Here is a 20,847-nt window from a genome sequence, read left to right as displayed (position 1 = left end):
ATAAAACTCTCCCAATAGGGCGGGCGGGGTATGTTGCTGGTCAAGTGACTACGCGCGTGTCTGATGAGGGCCAAGTCTAGATACGGCTCAGATGAGAATAATGTCCAGTAGAATCGCAGATTATCCTTGGAGACACTCCGATCGGAGCTGCCCCTAGGACCAGCTCTGATTGAGATCTCTCCTAGGAGAATCGACGATTCTACTGGATCGACATCTCTCCTGTGACATATACAAACATTGACCACATCTCACCCGTGCGTAGACTTGGGTCAGCGCCATGCCGAGCTTGTCCTGTTCCCCGCGCAGGAGAATGGTCTCCGTGGGCGTGTCCAGGGCAGGCATCTCCACGGAAACGCCCGTGGTCGCCATGATCTCTGCCAGGTTGTTTCCCTTGGGACCGATCACGTACTTGTGCTGGGACTTCCGCACCTCCACAGAGATGGTGCAGGTCTTGCGTTTCTGTGGACCAATCATGGAAGTTGTCACTTCTTTATATCTTGAAAGTTCTATTTCTTTAAAATGGCAAAAGGATGTGGCATCCAAATCGAGCATTATGTGGCTGCTACAGAATCAATTGCCTAGGTATTGCTGTCATTATCACAAATACAGGTGCAGCAGTTTTCTTTATATGGCAATAATTAATTCATGGATACCACATCAATATACATATTTTCCTGGTGAATGACAGATGTCAACTTTGACAGTGGTGGCAAATTAGCATTTTGTGGTCTAGCAGAGCCCAACCATAAGAATTCATGTGTCGAAATGGTTTTAAACATAAAAGATCATACAAATGAAATACCAATTCAAACGCAATTTCCAGAATATTCCTCACCTTTTCGTCATAGATACCCATGATCCGTTGCACAGCTCTCTGGACAGCTTCTTTCTCACCCGCCACGGTGAGCTCGTCCTTGTTCACACTGGGTGGCGGGATGTTGATGCGAGCGCCCGTATCCGCTATGATCTGGTTCAGGATTTCGTCCTTGGGTCCACGGATGAATGGGTGGAAACACTTTGGCACCGGAAGGCGTTCGAAGGCCAACTTAGCCTAAAGAATGGGAACACAGAACATCAGACAAATTCTACATGTTCGACAAAATATACAGTATTAAAAAAACAACAATTAATGTACAATCCAGTTACCAAGCAAAAGAGAACAAGTTTTCACAAGCTGTTGAGTTACCAATAAATAAGAAGGGCCTGCTCAACTTCACAGTTAAGATGCTATGTCAGCTGTAAAATGGACCGTTGCAAAACTTAAGCATTAGATGACAATCTATCACAAGTCACCTGTTCGTCGGAGATGAGTTGTATCTCGTGGCGAGCCCTCTCGATGCCCTCCTTGGTACCGGTTATCTTGATGATGTTGGTCTTGTCGTCCTGGCGGGGGATGGTGATCTTGGTCGCGGTGGCCATTTCCAGATCTTGGAGTTTCTTGCCGGCACGTCCGAGGATGTAGCGGTAGTGTTCCTTGGGGATGTTGACATTGGCCTGTGCCTGTTGGATTTAACCATTGGCAGGCTAAGTTACGACTCAACAAGCATCAATCTGCTAACTGCATGTTGCCATAACATTCCACAGGTAATGCATCTGTTTTTCAAGCTTTCTACCAATAGAACAGGAATTAAAACGACAGTAAAAATATCTACAAACATCTACCTTAACTTGTCAACCTTTATCCTCATTCATAATCCCCATACTCTTGCAACAGAAATTTGTGCCAAGGTATGCTTTTGCTTCGAATAATGGCCGAGTTCAATATTAGATCTGTAGTCTCATCCATACCAATAACAGCAGTTCATCTATAATGCACAGAGCCAACATGTAATGCAATAAAATCTCTCAGGCTTTCAGACAGATGAGATCTGTGACAGAGATAGCATGTTAGCATGTGTCTGCATTACTTTGCCACTCATGGGACTGACATACCCTGTAGGAGACATTTTTCATTTTTGTTTGATACACATCTACCCTCTTAGACAAACCAGCACTTGATCAGGATAAATTTTCCAAAAATGCAGATTTCATCAAATCAAAACAACAGTATAACCTAATCAAAGAAAATCTGTCTGGAAAAGGCAGAGAAAAAACCCTCAACAGTTTGTTTTCTTCCTGAGTATTCCTTGCTTTTTAAGATTACCACATATATATCTGTAACAGTCAAGGTACAAAAATGGTACCTTTAATTTTTCACAGAAATCTTACAAATTATCATTCCAACACACCAAAATCTCTCCCTATCCTCAAAGACATAACATAAACTACATATGACTGAATGAGCCTCCTTACTTGAGTCTGGAGTTGAGACAGAAGTTCCTTGCGAGCCTTCATGACGTCCTGCTGTTTCCCAGTCACCATGATGGTCAGACTCTGGTCCTTGGAAAGACTGATCTCAATGTGACAAGCTGGGGCAAAAGGGTACAAAATAATGTTCATAAATATATATCAAAAAGATATCTACCATCCTGTGACAAGAAATAAAGGTCATTACCTTCGCCAGAATGGCATAAGGTTATGTTTTTCTACATTTTTGACACAGATGTCATAAGACATTATGTTAGACTAGAGCTATGTTTTAAAGATCATTACACAAACTGTAGACAAGGCCTCTTACCCGTGTTCTTCATGATGTCCTGGCAGGCCTTGGCCTGTTGCTTCCCCTCCTCCCCAAACTGTTCATCGTTCAACTGCTTGTAGCGACGCTCCTCCACAGGGACGCGGAAAACCTAGACAGACAGAACATGCAGCAAGCTGTTTTTACACAATCCCAATTCTAATAGAATTTCTATGGATTCACATAAAGCATACCTTCTAAGCTATTCCCATAAGACATTTTGCAACATTACGTAATAAATAACATACATAGATATATTTTTAGTGTAGATATTGCAATAATATCATACAGATGGCACTCCATTTCCTCCTGCTTTAACCACCCAAATCTATGTCATCTGCTATCTAAAAGTGAGAATTTAGCATAAGGACAACAAAAAACAGGGATGGAGGGGAAAATCTAATCTGACTTTATCATCTAGTATATGTCTACTACTTGACGCTGTGTGTATCGAGATACAAACCTACCCTGTATTTAAGATCCTGTTGCAATTATTTTGCCTAAGTCTGAGCACCCCAGAAAGGGCTACGGTAGTTCTGGTCTTACCTGAGTGGTTATGGAAGACTTGATAGGTTTCGCGCCCCACACCGGTGCATCGCTGACAGCTGCCCGATCCACAGCAGTTTGAGGAAGAGGCGGGAAGGCCTCTGCGTACGTCGGCATGTAGGCCTCCTCGTCAAGATCCCTTGGCGACTTGCCGACGTCCGGGACGCCGGGTTCCTCAGAATACATGTCCGAACTCATTGTCGGTTAGCCAGACAGAGTCGTACAGTACCACTGTATGGGGAGGGGGTGTGTGTCAAATATCAGTAACCATTGCTTACTAGCAGGTTAAAAGGCTTTGTAATTCTTTTGTTCCAATAATAAAATCTTATTCTATTATTTGTCCTGTTAAAAAGCAGCCTTCAATTGGTACAAAAATTTTGTAAGCACACAAATTGGACCTAGATCATGGGATAAGGCTAGACAAGTACTTAAGATTAGAATTTCACCTAAGTTTTAACAAAAAAATTCTACAAGATACATGTATGTTTAACGGAACTAATACAAACTGTTCTTTGATTTTTTTGAAGCTCTAACTCTCCACTTAACATACTTATCTTTGTATACTGTGTACAAGTAAGGACAGACTGAACAAAATACCCCGTATGAATTACTGCGTTATTGTAATATGATCAGGGTGACTGGTTGCCTGTGGCGCCAAGTTCTTCAACCCGGATAGACTATTGATTTTTTAATCCACTGGTTCTATGCAAACAAAAAGGCTGGCTATAACACAGCTGTATTTTCCTGATGTGAAGATCACATTTTTTCATACTACAAATGTCCATCTATATTACTTATAAGTTTATAAACTATATCAGTACCTAATTTAGTCGTAGTAATTATAAAACCTATAACATAAACTATACATGATATTGTACAACCATAGAAAGTTATAATGTCATCCTTAAGAAATAGATCTATATATTTGATTGATATATGAAAAGCATATCTTAAAATCATCCTATATGTATAAACTAACCAATCAAACAGACAAAGAAATAAATGTTCATGCAAAAGAGCTGCCTTGTCAAGTTGTCTTACTCACGTCATGGGTTGTAAAAGATTGATGTAGAAATGATCCATAACAACACTTCAGAAACAAACCAACCAATCTTTATGATGGGAAAATCTGATAACCCTTTCAGCTGACCTGCAGCCAAAATCAGAAACGCAGACATGAACATATGGTGGTCAAGCTAACAGCATGTCCTGGTTATTCATGGCCAGTTCATTACATATCCTAACACTGTGCAGTCAAGATGTTTCCAAACGGCACATTTCAAATCAACGGTGCATGCATTGCCATTCTACTGGTATTACATGTAGTATATTTTACCGGTGCAATGGCCTAGTGGTTAGAGTGTTCGCCTTGCATTCGGTAGGTCGTGAGTTCGAACCCTGGCCGGGTCATACCAAAGACTTTAAAAATGGTACATGCTGCTTTCTCTGCTTAGCACTCAGCACTAAAGAGAAAGAGTATGGAAGTTAAACACACATCACTACCAGCGGACCAGCCCCCTGCTGTAGTGGCTTGCACATGTGTGGCCCAAGGGCTACTCGAAATGGAGATGGGCGCCACCCCAAAAGCATCTGCACAGATGTAAGGGTAACTTTAACTTTAAATATTTTCGTTCTCTTCTCCAAGTTATCATGCCTTTGCTTTTAGCATTCAACCACAAGTTTTTCCATTCCATGGCTCTGTAATTTTTTTGCCACATACTAGGTTCTGATGTTGGCCGATTCCATCATACTATTCATAGCCCTCAAGTAGACTTTATGGCTCCTCATGTCACCAACCATAAGTTTGAAGAGCTCATTTCAGGATAGCCTGGATGCCGTCAAACAGTTTATCTGGGGGACTCTCTTACGAAATAAGGAGTGAGCATGGAAGCCCTGAGAAACTACATACGATGGTACCCAGGATGTCTTGAGTTGTTTTTATAAAACACAAAACCACAACAAGTCCAAGACAATAGATACAAAACTGAAACCAGAAAGCCAAAACTCGACTTTCACCTACCCGCATACATGTACCAATCATCATCGCAATCCCTCCAGACGTTCTTTAGTTATTGTAGCAGAAACACTTATGGAGCCCCAAACTACACCTCCATTTTTCATGGAGGTGAAAAAAATAATGAAGCAGTAACCTACTTACTGTAACACAAAGTTCCTGGACAGAATGGGGGGAAGATTGACCATCCTAGTACTATAGAAGGATGTGGTCAACAGGTAATTGGTTGGACCCCAGGAGGCCTGATAGGTCTTGTTTCCTGAAGTCAGGCCAGCGAGGAAATTACTTCTTCAGGTATCTCATTACCAGTACAAAATTACTGTGCTACCTTTCAGTGGTACATTTGCAAGTCATGGAACTACTGATACATGTACCAACAACTGTATCCTTACACAGAATGCTAGCAATAGACTTTGCATGTTTAACCCTCAAGCCTTAGGGCATCAAGTTCATGACAGAATTACAGATTACAGAATGACATAGCATGGTAAGGTTAATCATTGAATTTCAGTATCTATGATTCAGAAAATAGATATCATTTTTGGCAAGATGTTGTTTGGTTGCTGGCTAGATGGAAGCCCACCCTCCCAACCACAGACAAACCTTGAAAATAAATGGATATCTCCAGGGTACACTGTCTGGCTTTCGTCAAATACCCAACTGTAATGGACTTGATTACCATTTATCTAATTTTGTAATGACTGGGCTGTTGCTGATCTTTCTTTTTTTCTTCAGATTACATGTGGGACCAATTAGAATAAACACATGTATGGAGGGAACAGTAATCGTGGTGTCATTTTATATTGTGTAAAGTCTGTGGTTCGGGGTGTTTACACAAAGTCATCAGACAAAGTAATGTAATAAAGGACCTATGTACGTCATGAACGAAAAGCTGGCTTCCTTCCAACTTGTGTCAAAGGATAACAATCAAGAACCACAAGCTGTTTATGGATACACCAACAACGACAGACTGCCACATCATCAGATACCCACCATGGCCATCCCAGTGTTTATATGTGTTGGGAAAAGAAGGGCTATGTGTTTCTATAACACTCCATAAATTGGCATAATTACATATACCATCACCACTAACACTTCCCGTAAGTATTTGTACGTAAAGGCTTAAGCTGAGCCCTTGAAAATTCTATGACGCAAGTTGCTGGCTGATGGATGGATATTCTATATGTTTTGCAAAAGGGTGAGCTCACTTCACACGTTCAGCTCAAAGTCTTTTCTTGGAAATCGTTTGTTCGTAGAATAATTGGCTTCGTATTCTGTTTACTTACTACACACCAGGGTTTCATTTGAATATCACAGCAGAGGGTCTCTAGCTACATCTCAGCATGCTTGTTCAGTACTATAATTACATATGTATTAGGAACGTGATCAACAAGCCAGGGGTTTGTTAGGTGACCAAAGATGACACAAAGAGACCAGTTGTAATACCCAAACAGCTGTGACATAATTCCACCTTATGTATCCAATGATGAATGTTCCTGTGTGTATTACATGTACATGTCTATAATATAGGTAGTAGCCATCTCACTGAAGGAAGAAAAAAAAAGAAATTTAGGGATAGTTATGGACCATACAACCCTTTCACTAGGTACAATAAAATTTGTGCTGTACTCCAGTCAATGCATTTTGGCTGCCATCTCCCGGCTCTTAACTAATTTTTAAAATGTTATGCAGGTTGAACACCTCAATCGCATTGATTACATGGCAGTATCATGTCACAACTTATGTCCTTTTTTCCTCAATAAGTTAACCTTGGTCAGGCATGCTAAAATATTGTCAGAAGCAGACTAAAAAATACAATATAATGAATCTAACAGTAAAAGAGTCAGTTGGTACCACATAACGCCTTAATATCTTAACAGAGAACAGGACACAGGAGGTAATATAGCGATGTTACTAAGGTAGCATATGCTAGTCAAAGCCCAGTATGTATCTGATTTGGCCATCTTCCAACAGCTGTAGCTGTAGAGACCTTCAGCTTCAACTACGTTCCAAAGACAGAATTCTGTATGAATTATCCATTAGGTAGATATAGGGTATCAGATTTCAGTGGCATTGCCATTGTGTACAGTCAACAAGGATGTATGAATGATGTTATCATTGATTTTGGCTCAACTGCAACAGGCATACACTGTTTCCCTGAACTAATAAGTTACTACTGTTCCATGATAGATTTGAGAGAATTCTCAAAGGATGGGGGGGGGGGGATGTCTGTCTACAATTAGATATGCATTGATCATGTCACTGATATCAAATGTGTTGCCACACCCAACTTCAAAGGTATGAGCAATAACAAAACAGAAAATAAACGCCATCAATTCTCAAGGGAAGAGAAGAATGTGCAGTGTCCTGCTTTCTTATTATGTGTACTCCCACTTCAGATGGTTCTAATTTACAATCAGATATTGAGATATCTTTAAGATTTGCAGATGCCAGACTTTTGGGAAACTGACTAAAGGCTACCAAAGGATTAAAAAAATACCGCCTAATTAAGTAGGGAAAAATCACAAATCATAAGACAAAATCACATTTGGCAAACATGATTATCTTCAATCAGATGTTGGGGTGCAGCGTGGAAAATACCCACTTGCACACTTGCACATTGCAACCACTTTTTGCTTGGTGCAACTTACTTCTAAACTCAGGTTGCACAGGGTGCAACTTAGATTTTGAGTCTCAGAACTCGATTTTGTTGTCAATTTACTTGGAAGAAATAAATGGACCGAGGCAGCTCTGTTTCATATCAGCCAAACATGTATGTATCATTTGTACCTTTTTTTTCCAGAAATTAGTGAATTGTAGGTGGTGCAACTTGAAATTCAGTTGTGCAACCAGCTAGTCTTTGCAATGGGTTGCACACTGTGCAACCTGGCTTAGAAAAGTATTTTGTACATTGGGGTGAAATATTGCAACATTTTTCGCCGCCTGTCTTCTCTGACAGTGACAGCAAACTTATTAAAAACAACCAGAACCTGCCACAGCACTTTCTAATCAACTGTAATCATCAGGTTACTGGAAGTGTAAAATTATAATTCTCTACTAGTAACTACAAAACATGTAGCTTTAAATTTTTATAGTGGTGACAAGAGTTCTCAGACCTCATACTTCCATAAAATATTTAGAGCTTTTTAAAAACATTTCATTCAAATGTCTTGGATTTTTGCATAATCCAAGTGTGCTGATGTTTTCATCAACATGAAACTCTACATAGATATAGCTTATATAATTAATACATTATCTGGACCCAAAATAATACTTCCATAGAAGATTTTACAGAAGGTAACAAACTTTCTTACAAAGTGAATAGGTAACGTCCCAATAACTGAAAACTGATTTAAAATATAGCATTGAATTGATATCCTATATGCATTGATATGCCCAAGTATCAACTTTTAGTTTTACTTAGCAAATTACAACTTTTTTGTCTACATAATTTTTACGCATTGTACCTTTGATCACAAAAGTTACACGGTGGGAAAATACTACATGTACTTGATAAAACCTAATAGAGCATGTATAAAACAGTCAAGTTAAACCTAACGTTACATTAACAAGGTGTCAAGGTACATTTATATTTTCTAATTTTCCCCCTGTAGCAAAAGAACATAAAATATACTTTTTAAATGTTGCTGCTATAAGAATATATTTTCAGAATATTGTAAATCGGATGGTTGTGGTTAAAAATACGTTGTTGTTTTGTTACCAAAGTTGTAAGTAAAAACACGCCCCTCCCCCTTAAAACTTGGGCCAGTCCGTCGTCTGCGTGTCCTGCCGACGTGGCGACAGTCAGAGTAGTGAGTGGGGAGGGGGGCGTGCGAAAAAAAAACTCCTCAAACTTCAACCAAAACACATCAAAACACTAACCAAAAACATCACAATAGCTCCCTATCTCCCATGCGTAAAATATTTGACAAACTCTGAGAGACTGTGGCGTTTATGAATCCGCAAAATAGGATATTTTATAAAGAAGTGCGTCAAGCGATCTGCAGCAAAATGAACTTTGCCCCCGCATACGGCCATGCGCCACACCAGCTTGTCGATAAAGATTGCGAGAAAAACAGCTCCATCGAAAACCCTTCAACGTCAACAATGGACGCCTGTTCTCTTACACAGGTTTTCTATCAAAATAAGTCCGTCTGATCTCTTCAAGATCAAAGGGACAATGATAAACATCCAGTTACTTGGAAGGGACTACGGACTGAATTATTCAGCGAGAGGCCGAGGTCTGCATAGCGGTACTCACATTGCTTGGTTACTGCAGCCGAGAAGGGTCCGTCCTGGAGATGAAGCGTGCGCTTGCTGGTCGCTTCAGTCTCGGGGTGTCTTCTCTGAAAGACAAGATCACTTTTAGCCCTGTTAAAATCACGTTAAAGCGACTAATCCAAGCCTTTAATGATCGACCCCTCCCTACTTACCCACAATCTATGGAAGAAGTGGATGTGAGGTCCGTGACGGATCACGCCCACTCTTCGTACTACTCCGCCACTGCAGCGTCATCACCACACTCTGTGTAACCCTTTCTCTCATTGGCTAGAAGAAAGCAATTAGTGACTCACTGGCCAATGGCACAGCGTGTCATGGATAAATACAGAAGTGCCATCGCCGAATAGCTCCGGATATAGAAAAAATAGTACCAAACAAAACACCGCCTACTCTGTGTGGTATATAATTCTAAGCATTAGATAAATGGCATCTGTCAATCACTCATCAATTTACAAAATTCCGTCAAATAAGGAGGACCCGTTTGGAAATGTATGCATACTATTGGTTGGCGGAATGATCACATAGGCAACGCTACCTGTGCGATGGTCGACTTCCGGACACGCTTCCGGGGGTAAAGGTTACCAGGTAACACACATGAGTCTATTAAATGATTCTCTCATGCAAACTTTATTCATTCACATTGGTAACATAGGGTGCAAAATTAAAAAGGTCACTTTACTCCATAAAACAGATAGCTGAAACACAGATAGGGCGTTCATTGTAAAAAAAAAAAGTCACAAGAATTTGAAGAAAGGCTCGCTTTGTTAACGCGTTAATATCGATTTAGCGTTTTTGGATGGCCACATTTTATACGCTTAACTTTGAAATATCTTGGCTGATCGCTGATGTTACTTCTACATCACCAAATTTTCAGACCTAATGCACAGGCAAATGATTATATCAAATTTCTGACTTCAGCGTTTTTGCGGCATGGTTTTTACCGGCCAAATCAAAGTTTGGGAGATTTCCAGAATGAAACAGAATGAGCGCCAAGCATTGCGGTTGACCTTGCAATTTTTGTCGACACTGCTGTGATGTGCATGCACCATCTGATCAGCAGATGCGTTGTGATCTGTTAATCGTCAATGTGATAGGGATGGTATAACTAACGATCGTAATGTTACTCACTTTCCTTTGTACCAAGGACTTGGTCTATTGAGACTTTAAAAGCATGCCGCTTTCTTTATTTGCATTTAATCACTCTGAAGAAAAACTTGGGGTGAGTCCAAAATATTTTGCATCAATATTGATACATGCGACTACCGTGTGTAGAGGAGATTCGTATTACACACTTTTAATGATCTTTGATGGGCATTTCCAGGCCTGACAATTTATTCAAACGTTTACATGGCTTGCAGTAATCTAAAAACACTTTCAATGGGTTCAACCGTTAAATGTATATTTTGCCTATAAATAATTAAACAATAAATTAAAACTCTTTATCTAAAACGGCATTTTATGGAAAAAGAATGAATTGAGTTGAATTGCAATGGATGCAATACAGCAAATGGTTACCGGACAAAAACGTCATAGGTTGCGACTGTGGGATGTATGAAAAAAACTGCGTAATTGACGCAAAAGTTGTGCGAAAGTCACATACAAAAAGAACGTACTCAAAACATTATCGGACAACCGATGGCTGGCGTAAATGAATTTATTGTTGCTTCTTTATTTAATATCTATATGTCGCTGTCTAAACAGTATGTTATGATTTGCACATATTGGAAAGTGCGGAAGGAACGCAGCAACTACCGCACCTCCAGAGGAGCAACAATGGTCTACTTAGTATAGTTTGTTTTTGAGTGTATTCTGGTACAATCACTCTGTTCTCTGTTATTTATTGTTTCAATTATATCAGTACTTGATAAATACATTTTTCAACTACTAGTAATGCTTTCGTCACGTTTCCAAACCAATGTCTTTAATTTACCGTCCTCTTACTTTCACTTATAAAACTTTGAAGAACTTCTTCGATATGTTGAATGTTAAGCTGGAATGATAGTTCGACTTCCGAATGGATAACAAAGTCCCTTGTACACAACCAAGTGTTTATTTCAAGACCGACCTTGCTCAGGGTAATTCTGATTGGTTCTATTATGCACTGCAGCTATGTGTCGCTGCTAACAGATGTAGGCTCAAACGTAACTAAACAAAGTCATGTCTGACCCAGTACAGGTCTACAATTCGTCGTTTGTCATCCCCCTCCTGCTCTTCCTCGGTTTTCCCCTCGGCCGGGGGGTGTTGGTCCTCCGTGGTGCAGGGGTAGGGGGCGGAGGCGGGGGCCTCTTCTTCTTCTTCTGGTCCTTCAGATGCCTGACCTTTGGCCTCTTAGCCTGTTTGGTCAGGTTGGCCTTGCTGACGTACCGCACCTTGTCGCTAGATGTCGGCACCACCGACTGGGCGCAGCGGAAACCAACGTGGTCGCAACCGACGTCAGCTGCTTGTCCTTTCCTGTTGGGATTGGGGAAATATCGACATCCAGTTATGCCAATGAAACGAATATTATATAGAACCAAAAGTAACGTACATATACAGAAGATGTTGCAATCGGAAACTTGGCAGTGGGGCCTTAAAAGCCATGTTCCACCTCTACCTGCTTGTACTTTAATAATAGAATCCCGTGGCCAGGACGTCTAATAATCTGTAAGACGCACCTGGTAGTGACATGAACCCTGTTGTTGAATGAACCGTCTTTAGAGTCCAGCCAAGACCCTCCCCTGACCACATACTCCTTGTTCTCGACCTCCTCTCTGCGCATGCCCGGTGGGATGAACTGGGAGCTTGTCCATTCCCACACGTTCCCCACTACGTCGTACATACCTGCGGTCCGATAGCAAGAATTTAATTCAACTTTGACGACAACAACAAAGACAGATCATTTTGGTTTCGGGTAAAAAATTTGAATTTGACACCGCTTAACGTGACAAATTTGACGCCCGGGACTGTCCAAAACGGAATAACATTCGAAACAGGTGAAACTAGTACCCAGGCAGGGTGCATCCAACAAAGACAGATCCCTCTTTGTTTCGGGTAAAAACAAGTCTTGATAACAATTTGACGTCACTTAACGTGACAAATTTAGCGGGACTATCCTAAACGGAATAAAATTCAAAACAGGTTTGACTTGATTTTCAAATGCCTTTAATTCGCGCCATGGTGAAGCGGTAACTCCGCTAAAAAAGACGCACTATGCGAGTGAAAAGACATACGAGCGAGAAACTGAAAGGAATACTCAGATACTAGTATACATTTGCTTGGAGATACGCTTGAAGATGGAGATTACTACAAGGTATGATGACGTGCCCACCGTAATCGTTCTGCTCTGGAAACGACAGTACTGATGACGTAGAGAAGTGACCATCTTCAAGGGTGTTGTTGTCTGGGAACGAGCCCTGCACGTGAAGAAAAACAGGTCCGGGGGTGTAAAATTAAGAACTATAACCTCCTTCTTATAATGTATTGACATCTGTGGCAAGTGCAGTTTCCGGCATCATAAATGTATATTTACCTGAAAACTTACATGGCACATTTCCAAACCATATCACGGCGTAATAACGTTAACAACGCAACCTTAGTGAAGGTGGTTGGTGGCAAACTGTACAATATGTGTTTTCGTTTCGATGATGACTTCCCCTCTAGCTTGCCAACTGATTTACCAACCAGCACATTGATATTATGAAAATGGAAATGTACTTATTGAAGTAACTACTATGTCATATTATATCTTGGAATGATAACCCGTTCTTGTTTGACTGTATACTTGAGGCTTTAAACCTAGCGGTGGTAGTTAGTACTGCATTTGTAAGGCTTCATTATCATAATCTATGTTCTTTAATACATGGGCCAGATAAGACAACAAAATATTCATGTCATGGCATTCTAATGACGTTTTCTGACAACGATAAACATATTGTATACTTATCTGCAATATTTTAATTATTTGTCATATTTCTGTCCTTTCAATGTCACTTGTTTTGAATTAAGACCAAAAACAAAGGTTTGAAATTAATGTACATTCTTAAATGGTTACTCTTGGTCATTACGTCGCTGGTGTTTTTTTTAGAATAACACCATACTTGTTTTCAATTTTTGTACTCCCGTGAGCCGCCTGCTCTGGGAGGATGTGGAAATAAAGAAGCACACTTCAAACTTGTAGTACACGTGTGTACACGTGTGTAAGACTGCTTGACGCGCTATCTGTGCCACGTTCAATGGTGGATTCATGTAGGGTCACACAGAACTTTCTTATTACTGATAATTGTCCCAAATAAGGGTTATCGAACGTAAACAGGCAGGGTCATACTGTATAGTCTGTGTTACACAAACTCTGCTGTCCGGAGCCGTAACTGGAACCTCTCCGCGGAGGCCGGTGGATGTTGGGCGGGCTGCTATAAGCGAGATTCAATCAGGCTAACTTCGATAGATTAAAAAAAAGTAAAATGAAACCCGTATGTATAAAGTCCTTGGGGTTACTAAGGCGCCGATAGTGTCTTTTGCCACCGCAAGATCTTAGGTATTGTGCACAAATTTGCTCTGAGCGTTGTGTGTACAGCGCCACTTTGTAATCATCATAATCTATGCATCTTGCAAAATGTTGCCATTTTAGCAACATCTGATTAATGACGACTTGATACATGCACTAGTTACTTTTCGACACATAAAACGTATTTATCTATATACGTAAAACGTACTTGCTGTCTTGAAAAGAACAAACTTATAATTAGATGTACAAAGGATTTGCCTTGGTACAAACACCACAATTTTGCAAACCGCGTCCTCAGCTCCCAACTAGCAGCGGAAGTTCCTTAAATTTTAGATTATAATTACATACCAAATATCATCTATTTTTGGATACCCCTTCTAAGGGGTAGATATACAAACAAAGAAAAGATTTCCACACGATAGATTGCTTTCAGTGTCACGCATGGTACTGCTCTGAAGTTGATTGAAATACGGCGGCATTTTATGCTTATCATAATTTATGCGTCTTTTATGATTTGATACTTTAAACAACATCAGATCGAATGAATAATAGATATATGCAATTGTAAATAAATAAAATACAAACTGAGTATATATTTACAGTTTAGATAAAGTGTCGAACCCTAAAGATTACATACAAGAGACAATAATCTGTATGACCGCCACGCTTTTTGTTTACCACAATGTAGAAATATTGCACAAATATCGTGTCCGGGTTGCTACGTATTCTTACATTATTTTTATGTTACAATTTTTGGCCTCCCTTGAGCCGCATGCTCAGGGGGTCTAACAAATTAAGGAATCTAGTAAATAAGTGTGGGTGCAAAGTTTCATCTTTCGGCCATTTTTTCTCTATGTATTTCTACAAACATGACCCATGCTGCGATAACTTTACGGGTAGGTACATTGTCTTTTGGGTACTCAATATGCTCACGTTATGTTTGACTGGCTGTCTTGGTCCATACATGTACTCATTCATACCTCTTGTTCAGTCTACATGTATATAGGGCCGAACAGGTACATTGTGTAACCAAGGAGGTTGGTGTAACTTTCATGACTTTTGAGAAGCATTGCTTAGGCTGTTCACCTCCTTGGGCTGTTGTTCCGTGCAGCTCATTATCATAATTTATGCTGTTTGCAGAAAAACGCCTTTTTTTATGTAGATAACCACTACTTAGCACATATTGATCAATTGGTATTGTAATTTGTATTGTATAAATGTGTACAATTTGAAAAAAAGATACATAAACATATTTCAATTGTTTCATTAACAACTTATTTTTGAAAGTGCCCACAGCTAGCAAGTCTTCAATGTTTTAACGATAGTCCTCAGCTTCGGTCTGCAGGCTGAAGTTCCTTAAATTTTAGATTATACCTACATACCAAATATCAAATATTTTTGGATACCCCTTTCGAGGGGTGGATTATCAAACAAAGAAAATTACTCTTGATCCAGAGCAATGGTTGGTCACGTGTGTTTGATGCCTCTTAAATCTGTATACCCTCTGGTCTGCTTAAGAAGATTCTTGTTCGTCCCCGCATTAAAACGATCAATTAGTATAAAACGTAATGAACGTATGACGCAAAAAGCACGCGTTAAACATTGAAACTAATGCGAATATCATTGCAATCGTCTTGTACTACGAGACTTTCGAGTCTGAAATTATTTCTAAACCACGGCGCCATATTGGATATTATCATAATTTATGTAACTTCTACATAAACCCATTTCACTTGAAGATGAAAATTAAATCTAGACAGTTGGCTCAGACAATATGCCAATATTACACAACATGTCTCTCTTTATCCCCAAATTGAAGCAAAGACTTTATGAATTCCTCTTTTTACTATCTTTTGTATAACACAACCACCGTCATTGTTTCACAGCATTCTAATCGGGCATTTTTCGGTCCCCATTTTAATCACTCTACCTTTGTACTAAATTTCAGGATTTTTTTGGAAGCCCCCATACTCCTGGGATTTTTTGGAGTCGGGGCCAAATTTCAATCAAGGTATTACATTACAGCACCTTTTACGACATGTCCTAGTCGGGACCCAGAGCGTCCGCTTTCATACCGTCCCTGCCATGTGTTGCGAGCACATTGTTTGCCGTTGTGGATTGAATGGTTCATTATCATAATTTATGCATCCTTCCAAAAATCTTCTGTTTATTAAGATATGTACCTTTTGGTATACTATTTTGAATTGAATTAATGTTGTCATTTATCACACACAGGTTTGTAAGTTTTGAAATTGATGTCTCAAAACCTTTTTAGTTCCTTTTGCTCATATATTTTAGTACTGTGTGCCCACAAAGTAGTCAGTATCCAATTTCGTCACATTGCTCTCACCTCCATCGCTCAAGTTTGAGTTCCATAGGTTATAGATTACCTACCTACCAAATATCATCCAGTTTTTGGATACCCCTTCCAAGGGGTAAATGATTAAAGAAAGAAACGTGTCCACATAAACAGTACCTCCTATACATGTATTTGTCTGCCATTAGTATGGATAGATTAAGCACAAATGTATCAGATTTATGGAGCTTTAAACTGTATTGTACTAGCTGAATTTTTTGTTAAAATCTCTTTGGTGGGTTATATACATACAAAAATAAGTGATTTTTGGTAGGTAGGTAAGGGACTGGTAAAGGAGCCAAGGAAACCTACACGTACGTACGTGGTCATAAAAAGAACTGAAATGTCGTCAGAAAAAAATAAAACATTATAAACCCAGTAAAAGCCCGTCTTGTCGAGTCTGCTTAGGCTTCTCCGTTTTTTGTCTACACCTCTGTGGGGTATACAAATATTGATTATTTTTGGTAGATAGGCTGCGGAAGACCAGGCTTGTCAAAGCTACTGGGTAGGAGTAGGTACCGGCACGGTCACAGTTCCGGTACAAAACCGTTTCCTTTATTTGTAGCAAAGTGTTTTCATCAAGGAGGTTAGAGTAGACTATCGCCCAGTCAAAAGTTTTCACAAACAATTGGGTCCAGTTCCAGGTATACGCACGGACCCGGGACCTGATCCTATGGACCTGGACCGTACCTGTACCTGAATTTTCTGTACCTTTACCCACCCCTACCACTGTACTGGGTATGAGGGGCTGGGTTAGCGAAGCTAAGCCATTAGAAAACAATGATGGTGATGAGAAAACAATGCGATTTCTCACCCTTGGTTACTATATACCCTACCTGCCATATGTTGAGCCTTTCCGGGGAGTAGCGCCCTCCCCAGGGGAGTTTCCTCCCGTCCAGCCCGCCCTTCGCCGCCACCTCCCACTCCTCCTCGGTGGGGAGGCGCTTCCCCGCCCAGTAGCAGTACGCTGCCGCATCGGTCCAGCGTACGTGCACAACCGGGTGTTGTAACTTGTCCATGATGTTTGACCTGGGTCCTGCTGGCTAAAATTTTAAATATATAGTTAAATAAGTGGAGGTAACCCAAATCTAAATCTGTCGTATCTGCTTAAGCTTTTTAAAAAGTTGAGACATTATAATGATCAATAATCTTCTTTTTACTATAAAGATTCAGTTACAGTAGTTTTCGCCAAAAAAATACATGCAACTTCGGTCGGCCTACATTTTTGTATTAGATATTCCCCAACTTGAGTAATACATACAGAGCAACATCCGAATGGAACCAACTATCACATGAGTTACAAACTCTGAGTACATCCAAGATGTTTACACAGCAGCTAATGAAGACATGTGAAGTTCAGCTAATGGCACATGAGGTATTTGAAAACTTTGATAAGGCACATGCGTTTTTTTAATGATATTGTGAATGACATGTTTATATGTTGTGTACTAGTATGTGATGTGTCCAAGCGTTATGTGTAACTATTACTCCTGGAAGAGTAGATGTTGTAGACTGCCAAAAGTTGTCAACAACTAAAAGGGGTTAATAAACAATAAACAATAAACTCTTACCTGACTCCACATGGCATAACGTATGGGTACCATCCAAGGAGCGAGCTGTAACACCAAAATAAAGTTTTGCACTCGTATGCTATATTTACCTTCATGATCTTTACCATAGATGAATAAAATTACCTAAAGTCTTAGTAACATGTAGGCTTCTCTGACCTACAAACACTTTGGTACAGAAATGTAAAATACAAATTACACTGCACAGCGGACACGTGTGCGTACTGGACAATGACATGGTCAATTATTTGCGACATGAATGGATCAATCGAAATGATCTGTGCGACCATACATATATGCACATGGTTTTCATCACCTACACAGATATACTATCTTACCTGTGTAACGTTTTCCACTGTAAAATTCTGCTTGACTTCTTCGGACACAAGATCCTGAAACACGTGGCTCCACCCGATCTTTTCTGAGTCCGTCTGGAAACGTTTTCCTTTGGACCTGATGAATTTTCTGCGTGGCAAATAACAAGAAATTCAACATCAGTCAGTCAGCCATAGTCCCTTACGGGGAGCATACCATTTCTTTTAGCTGAATACAAGAAGATGGAGATGTGCCAGGTCTCCCATCAGTCCCAGAATATTTTGATAGAGTCATACATTATTTTTTTTTTCATTTCTGAGTTAAATTCAAATACGGTTCAAAGAACATATACATTGACTATGTTACATCCATCACTCTTGACCATGTTACAGTTATCACTCTTGGATATTTCTGATGACACCTGTCGTGAAAGCATCAAATTATACATATCTTGATGTCCGATACTAGTTTCCAATTTTTCGTTCTTTTAATTCTTCAATCTTAGCTTACAGTACCCCACCGCTGATACATTGACCTAATAAATTAAATAATTCCCAGAAATTCGCCAGGATTTGATTCTGCGATTGAAACACATGGGTACGTAAGCTGACACAGAAGACGGAACCCACAAAAATCGCGGTGGTTTAGGTTCACTGTGAATTGCGATGTTACCGCGAAATATCCCCCCGTGATTATTTCCCTTCTACAGATTTGTAAAGCGCAGTTTAAAACGCTGACTGTCAGTTAAACACTATCAAAACACTACTTTGTGTAGATTTGAACCGCTAAGTGTTCCCATTGTTCCGCCAAACAAGATTATCACTGTTCACTAGTACCACTCGAAATAACGACTTCCCTTAATACCTCCGGTTTATCCAGACAACCAATCAGATGTGTCACAGATGCTGCCAGTGATTAGAAATTTTCTGCACACTTAAGCCCGGCGCCCCTTTGGGATATCCCATATCGATAATGTGTTCAATACGTAGTGTGCTTATCATCTTATAGTACCTGAAATAATGTGCGTTGTTTAATTGCCTCAATTCTAATTTAAAACGTTAAAAAACAGTCACTAGGTCAGCGAACAAAATTAGTCCCGGCACCATATTCGTTTGGCGACTGAAGATATGATAGCCATAGTTTATTCATAGCGCCGGAACGGTTAGAATGATTCGCTAGATATACAACGGAGTATATGTCCAAACGATGGAGCCGACACTACCCACATTCGTCCGTGTCAAGTCAACTTAGGACTTCTAGTGAGAACTAATTAAAGCACTACCCATTTAAACTACCATGGTCTACCATATGCAAGCCAACACAGGTCTACAGTGATACTACACTGTGCGAAATCGATCGACACTACACAAATCACAAATTGGTCGTTTGTGATGCAACTCAAGTCTACACAGATACTGCTAGTAACAGGTCTGCACTGAGACTACACTGCTCACATAGGCACTTCACTCACAGAGATAGTTCGTGCCGAGACATACTTCACTACGCTGCACTTCGAAGTTACTCACAGGAACTGTTCGTTAGTGACGGGATACAGGTCTACACGGAAAGCCTTGAGATGTGTTTTCCGGCGAGGCTTCTCCTCCTCTGGTGCCTTCTCATCGTCCGTGCCCACCCAGTACTTCCCGTCTTTTATCTCAACCATTTGGTCAAACCTGGTGATGTTTACACCTGTGAAAATATCAGTCATTACGTATTTGTAGTTTTATGCCGTATGTTAAAATTACGCATGCTATTGTATCATCTGTGAATATGGTAATTAAGACGACTTAGAACTAAGATTTAAGCAGACTTTAAAATACATATTTCATTCAGTGTTTTATGTCTACTACATTGTCTAGGTTAATTTTCATCTCTCACTCACAGTGTACGATCCATACAGTGAATAAGGACACCACCACTAAGTTGAAATAGCCATTACATGTAGTTTGACACCTCGCGATCGCACAGAACCAAAGTGTACAATATAACACGAAACGGTAACAGAATTATTTTGTACAGAACTCACCTTCGGTAACGTTCACGACTCTTACAAAGCCAGGCGGAGTTTTCTTCATCCGTTGTCCCATTACATTGCACAGAGAAATAACTACAAAACACAGTAAAACACGCAAGAGCAAAATTTTAACTTTACCTTCCATGACCGGCTAGCTACAAAATTCTCTTTTTCTGGTACATTTTTCACCCGCGGTGACCGTTATATTACTAATGACACGTCATTGTAGTGTTTGTAACAGCTGTAGCCAAAGCATAGGGGACACGTGTTGCCATAAATAATGCGGAAATCTACTCGCAAGGCTTATGCTCATAATGAGAAATACTAGAGAAATACAGTGCTAACACGGTTAAGTAAAGATACTGAGTGATAAGGGCAATCACATTGCTGTACAAAAACCGTAATCTCCAAGCAGATCTTGCTGTGACATAAGATAGTATCATAAGCTTGGAAAGGAGTTTGACCGGCAGAGGAGTTTCATTGGCCCAATTAAGGAGCTTTTCAGTCAGCCCCAGCGAAAATGAATCTCCGGACTCCTAAACTCCTTCCCAATGTTATGATACTATCTTATACCCCATCAAGATCTGCTTGGAGATTACAAATATCCCACACTGCTGATTTTGATATGTCAAAGCAAAACAAGATTTCATATC

The 20,847-nt window shown here is 40.1% G+C and overlaps 2 protein-coding genes across 2 annotated transcripts in view; both read right to left on the bottom strand.

Moving 5' to 3' along the window:
- Positions 1 to 9,739, bottom strand: part of LOC118430305 (vigilin-like) — a 23,410-nt gene extending 13,671 nt beyond the window's left edge. The window contains exons 1-8 of the mRNA XM_035841057.1: positions 9,611 to 9,739; positions 9,439 to 9,523; positions 3,164 to 3,394; positions 2,618 to 2,729; positions 2,293 to 2,408; positions 1,294 to 1,500; positions 836 to 1,051; positions 253 to 459 (exon numbers count right to left, since the gene is read on the bottom strand). Coding sequence (XP_035696950.1) covers positions 253 to 459; positions 836 to 1,051; positions 1,294 to 1,500; positions 2,293 to 2,408; positions 2,618 to 2,729; positions 3,164 to 3,361 — 1,056 coding nt within the window. The 5' untranslated portion in view covers positions 3,362 to 3,394; positions 9,439 to 9,523; positions 9,611 to 9,739. The remainder of the gene's footprint in view (positions 1 to 252; positions 460 to 835; positions 1,052 to 1,293; positions 1,501 to 2,292; positions 2,409 to 2,617; positions 2,730 to 3,163; positions 3,395 to 9,438; positions 9,524 to 9,610) is intronic.
- A 1,359-nt stretch (positions 9,740 to 11,098) lies between these two features.
- On the bottom strand, positions 11,099 to 20,639 carry LOC118430351 (inactive C-alpha-formylglycine-generating enzyme 2-like). Its single transcript, XM_035841190.1, has 8 exons — positions 20,207 to 20,639; positions 19,707 to 19,869; positions 18,204 to 18,330; positions 17,869 to 17,913; positions 17,134 to 17,340; positions 12,766 to 12,850; positions 12,113 to 12,278; positions 11,099 to 11,909 (listed from the first exon to the last, which is right to left on the bottom strand). The coding sequence occupies exons 1-8, from the start codon at positions 20,337 to 20,339 to the stop codon at positions 11,636 to 11,638; spliced, it is 1,200 nt and encodes a 399-aa protein (XP_035697083.1). The 5' UTR covers positions 20,340 to 20,639; the 3' UTR covers positions 11,099 to 11,635.
- Positions 20,640 to 20,847: the final 208 nt, after the last annotated feature.

Source organism: Branchiostoma floridae, chromosome 14 (genome assembly GCF_000003815.2).
Source record: "Branchiostoma floridae strain S238N-H82 chromosome 14, Bfl_VNyyK, whole genome shotgun sequence".
Classification (NCBI taxonomy): Eukaryota; Metazoa; Chordata; class Leptocardii; order Amphioxiformes; family Branchiostomatidae; genus Branchiostoma; species Branchiostoma floridae.
Note: the sequence above shows the minus strand (reverse complement) of the source record. Positions and strands in the feature narration are given on the sequence as shown.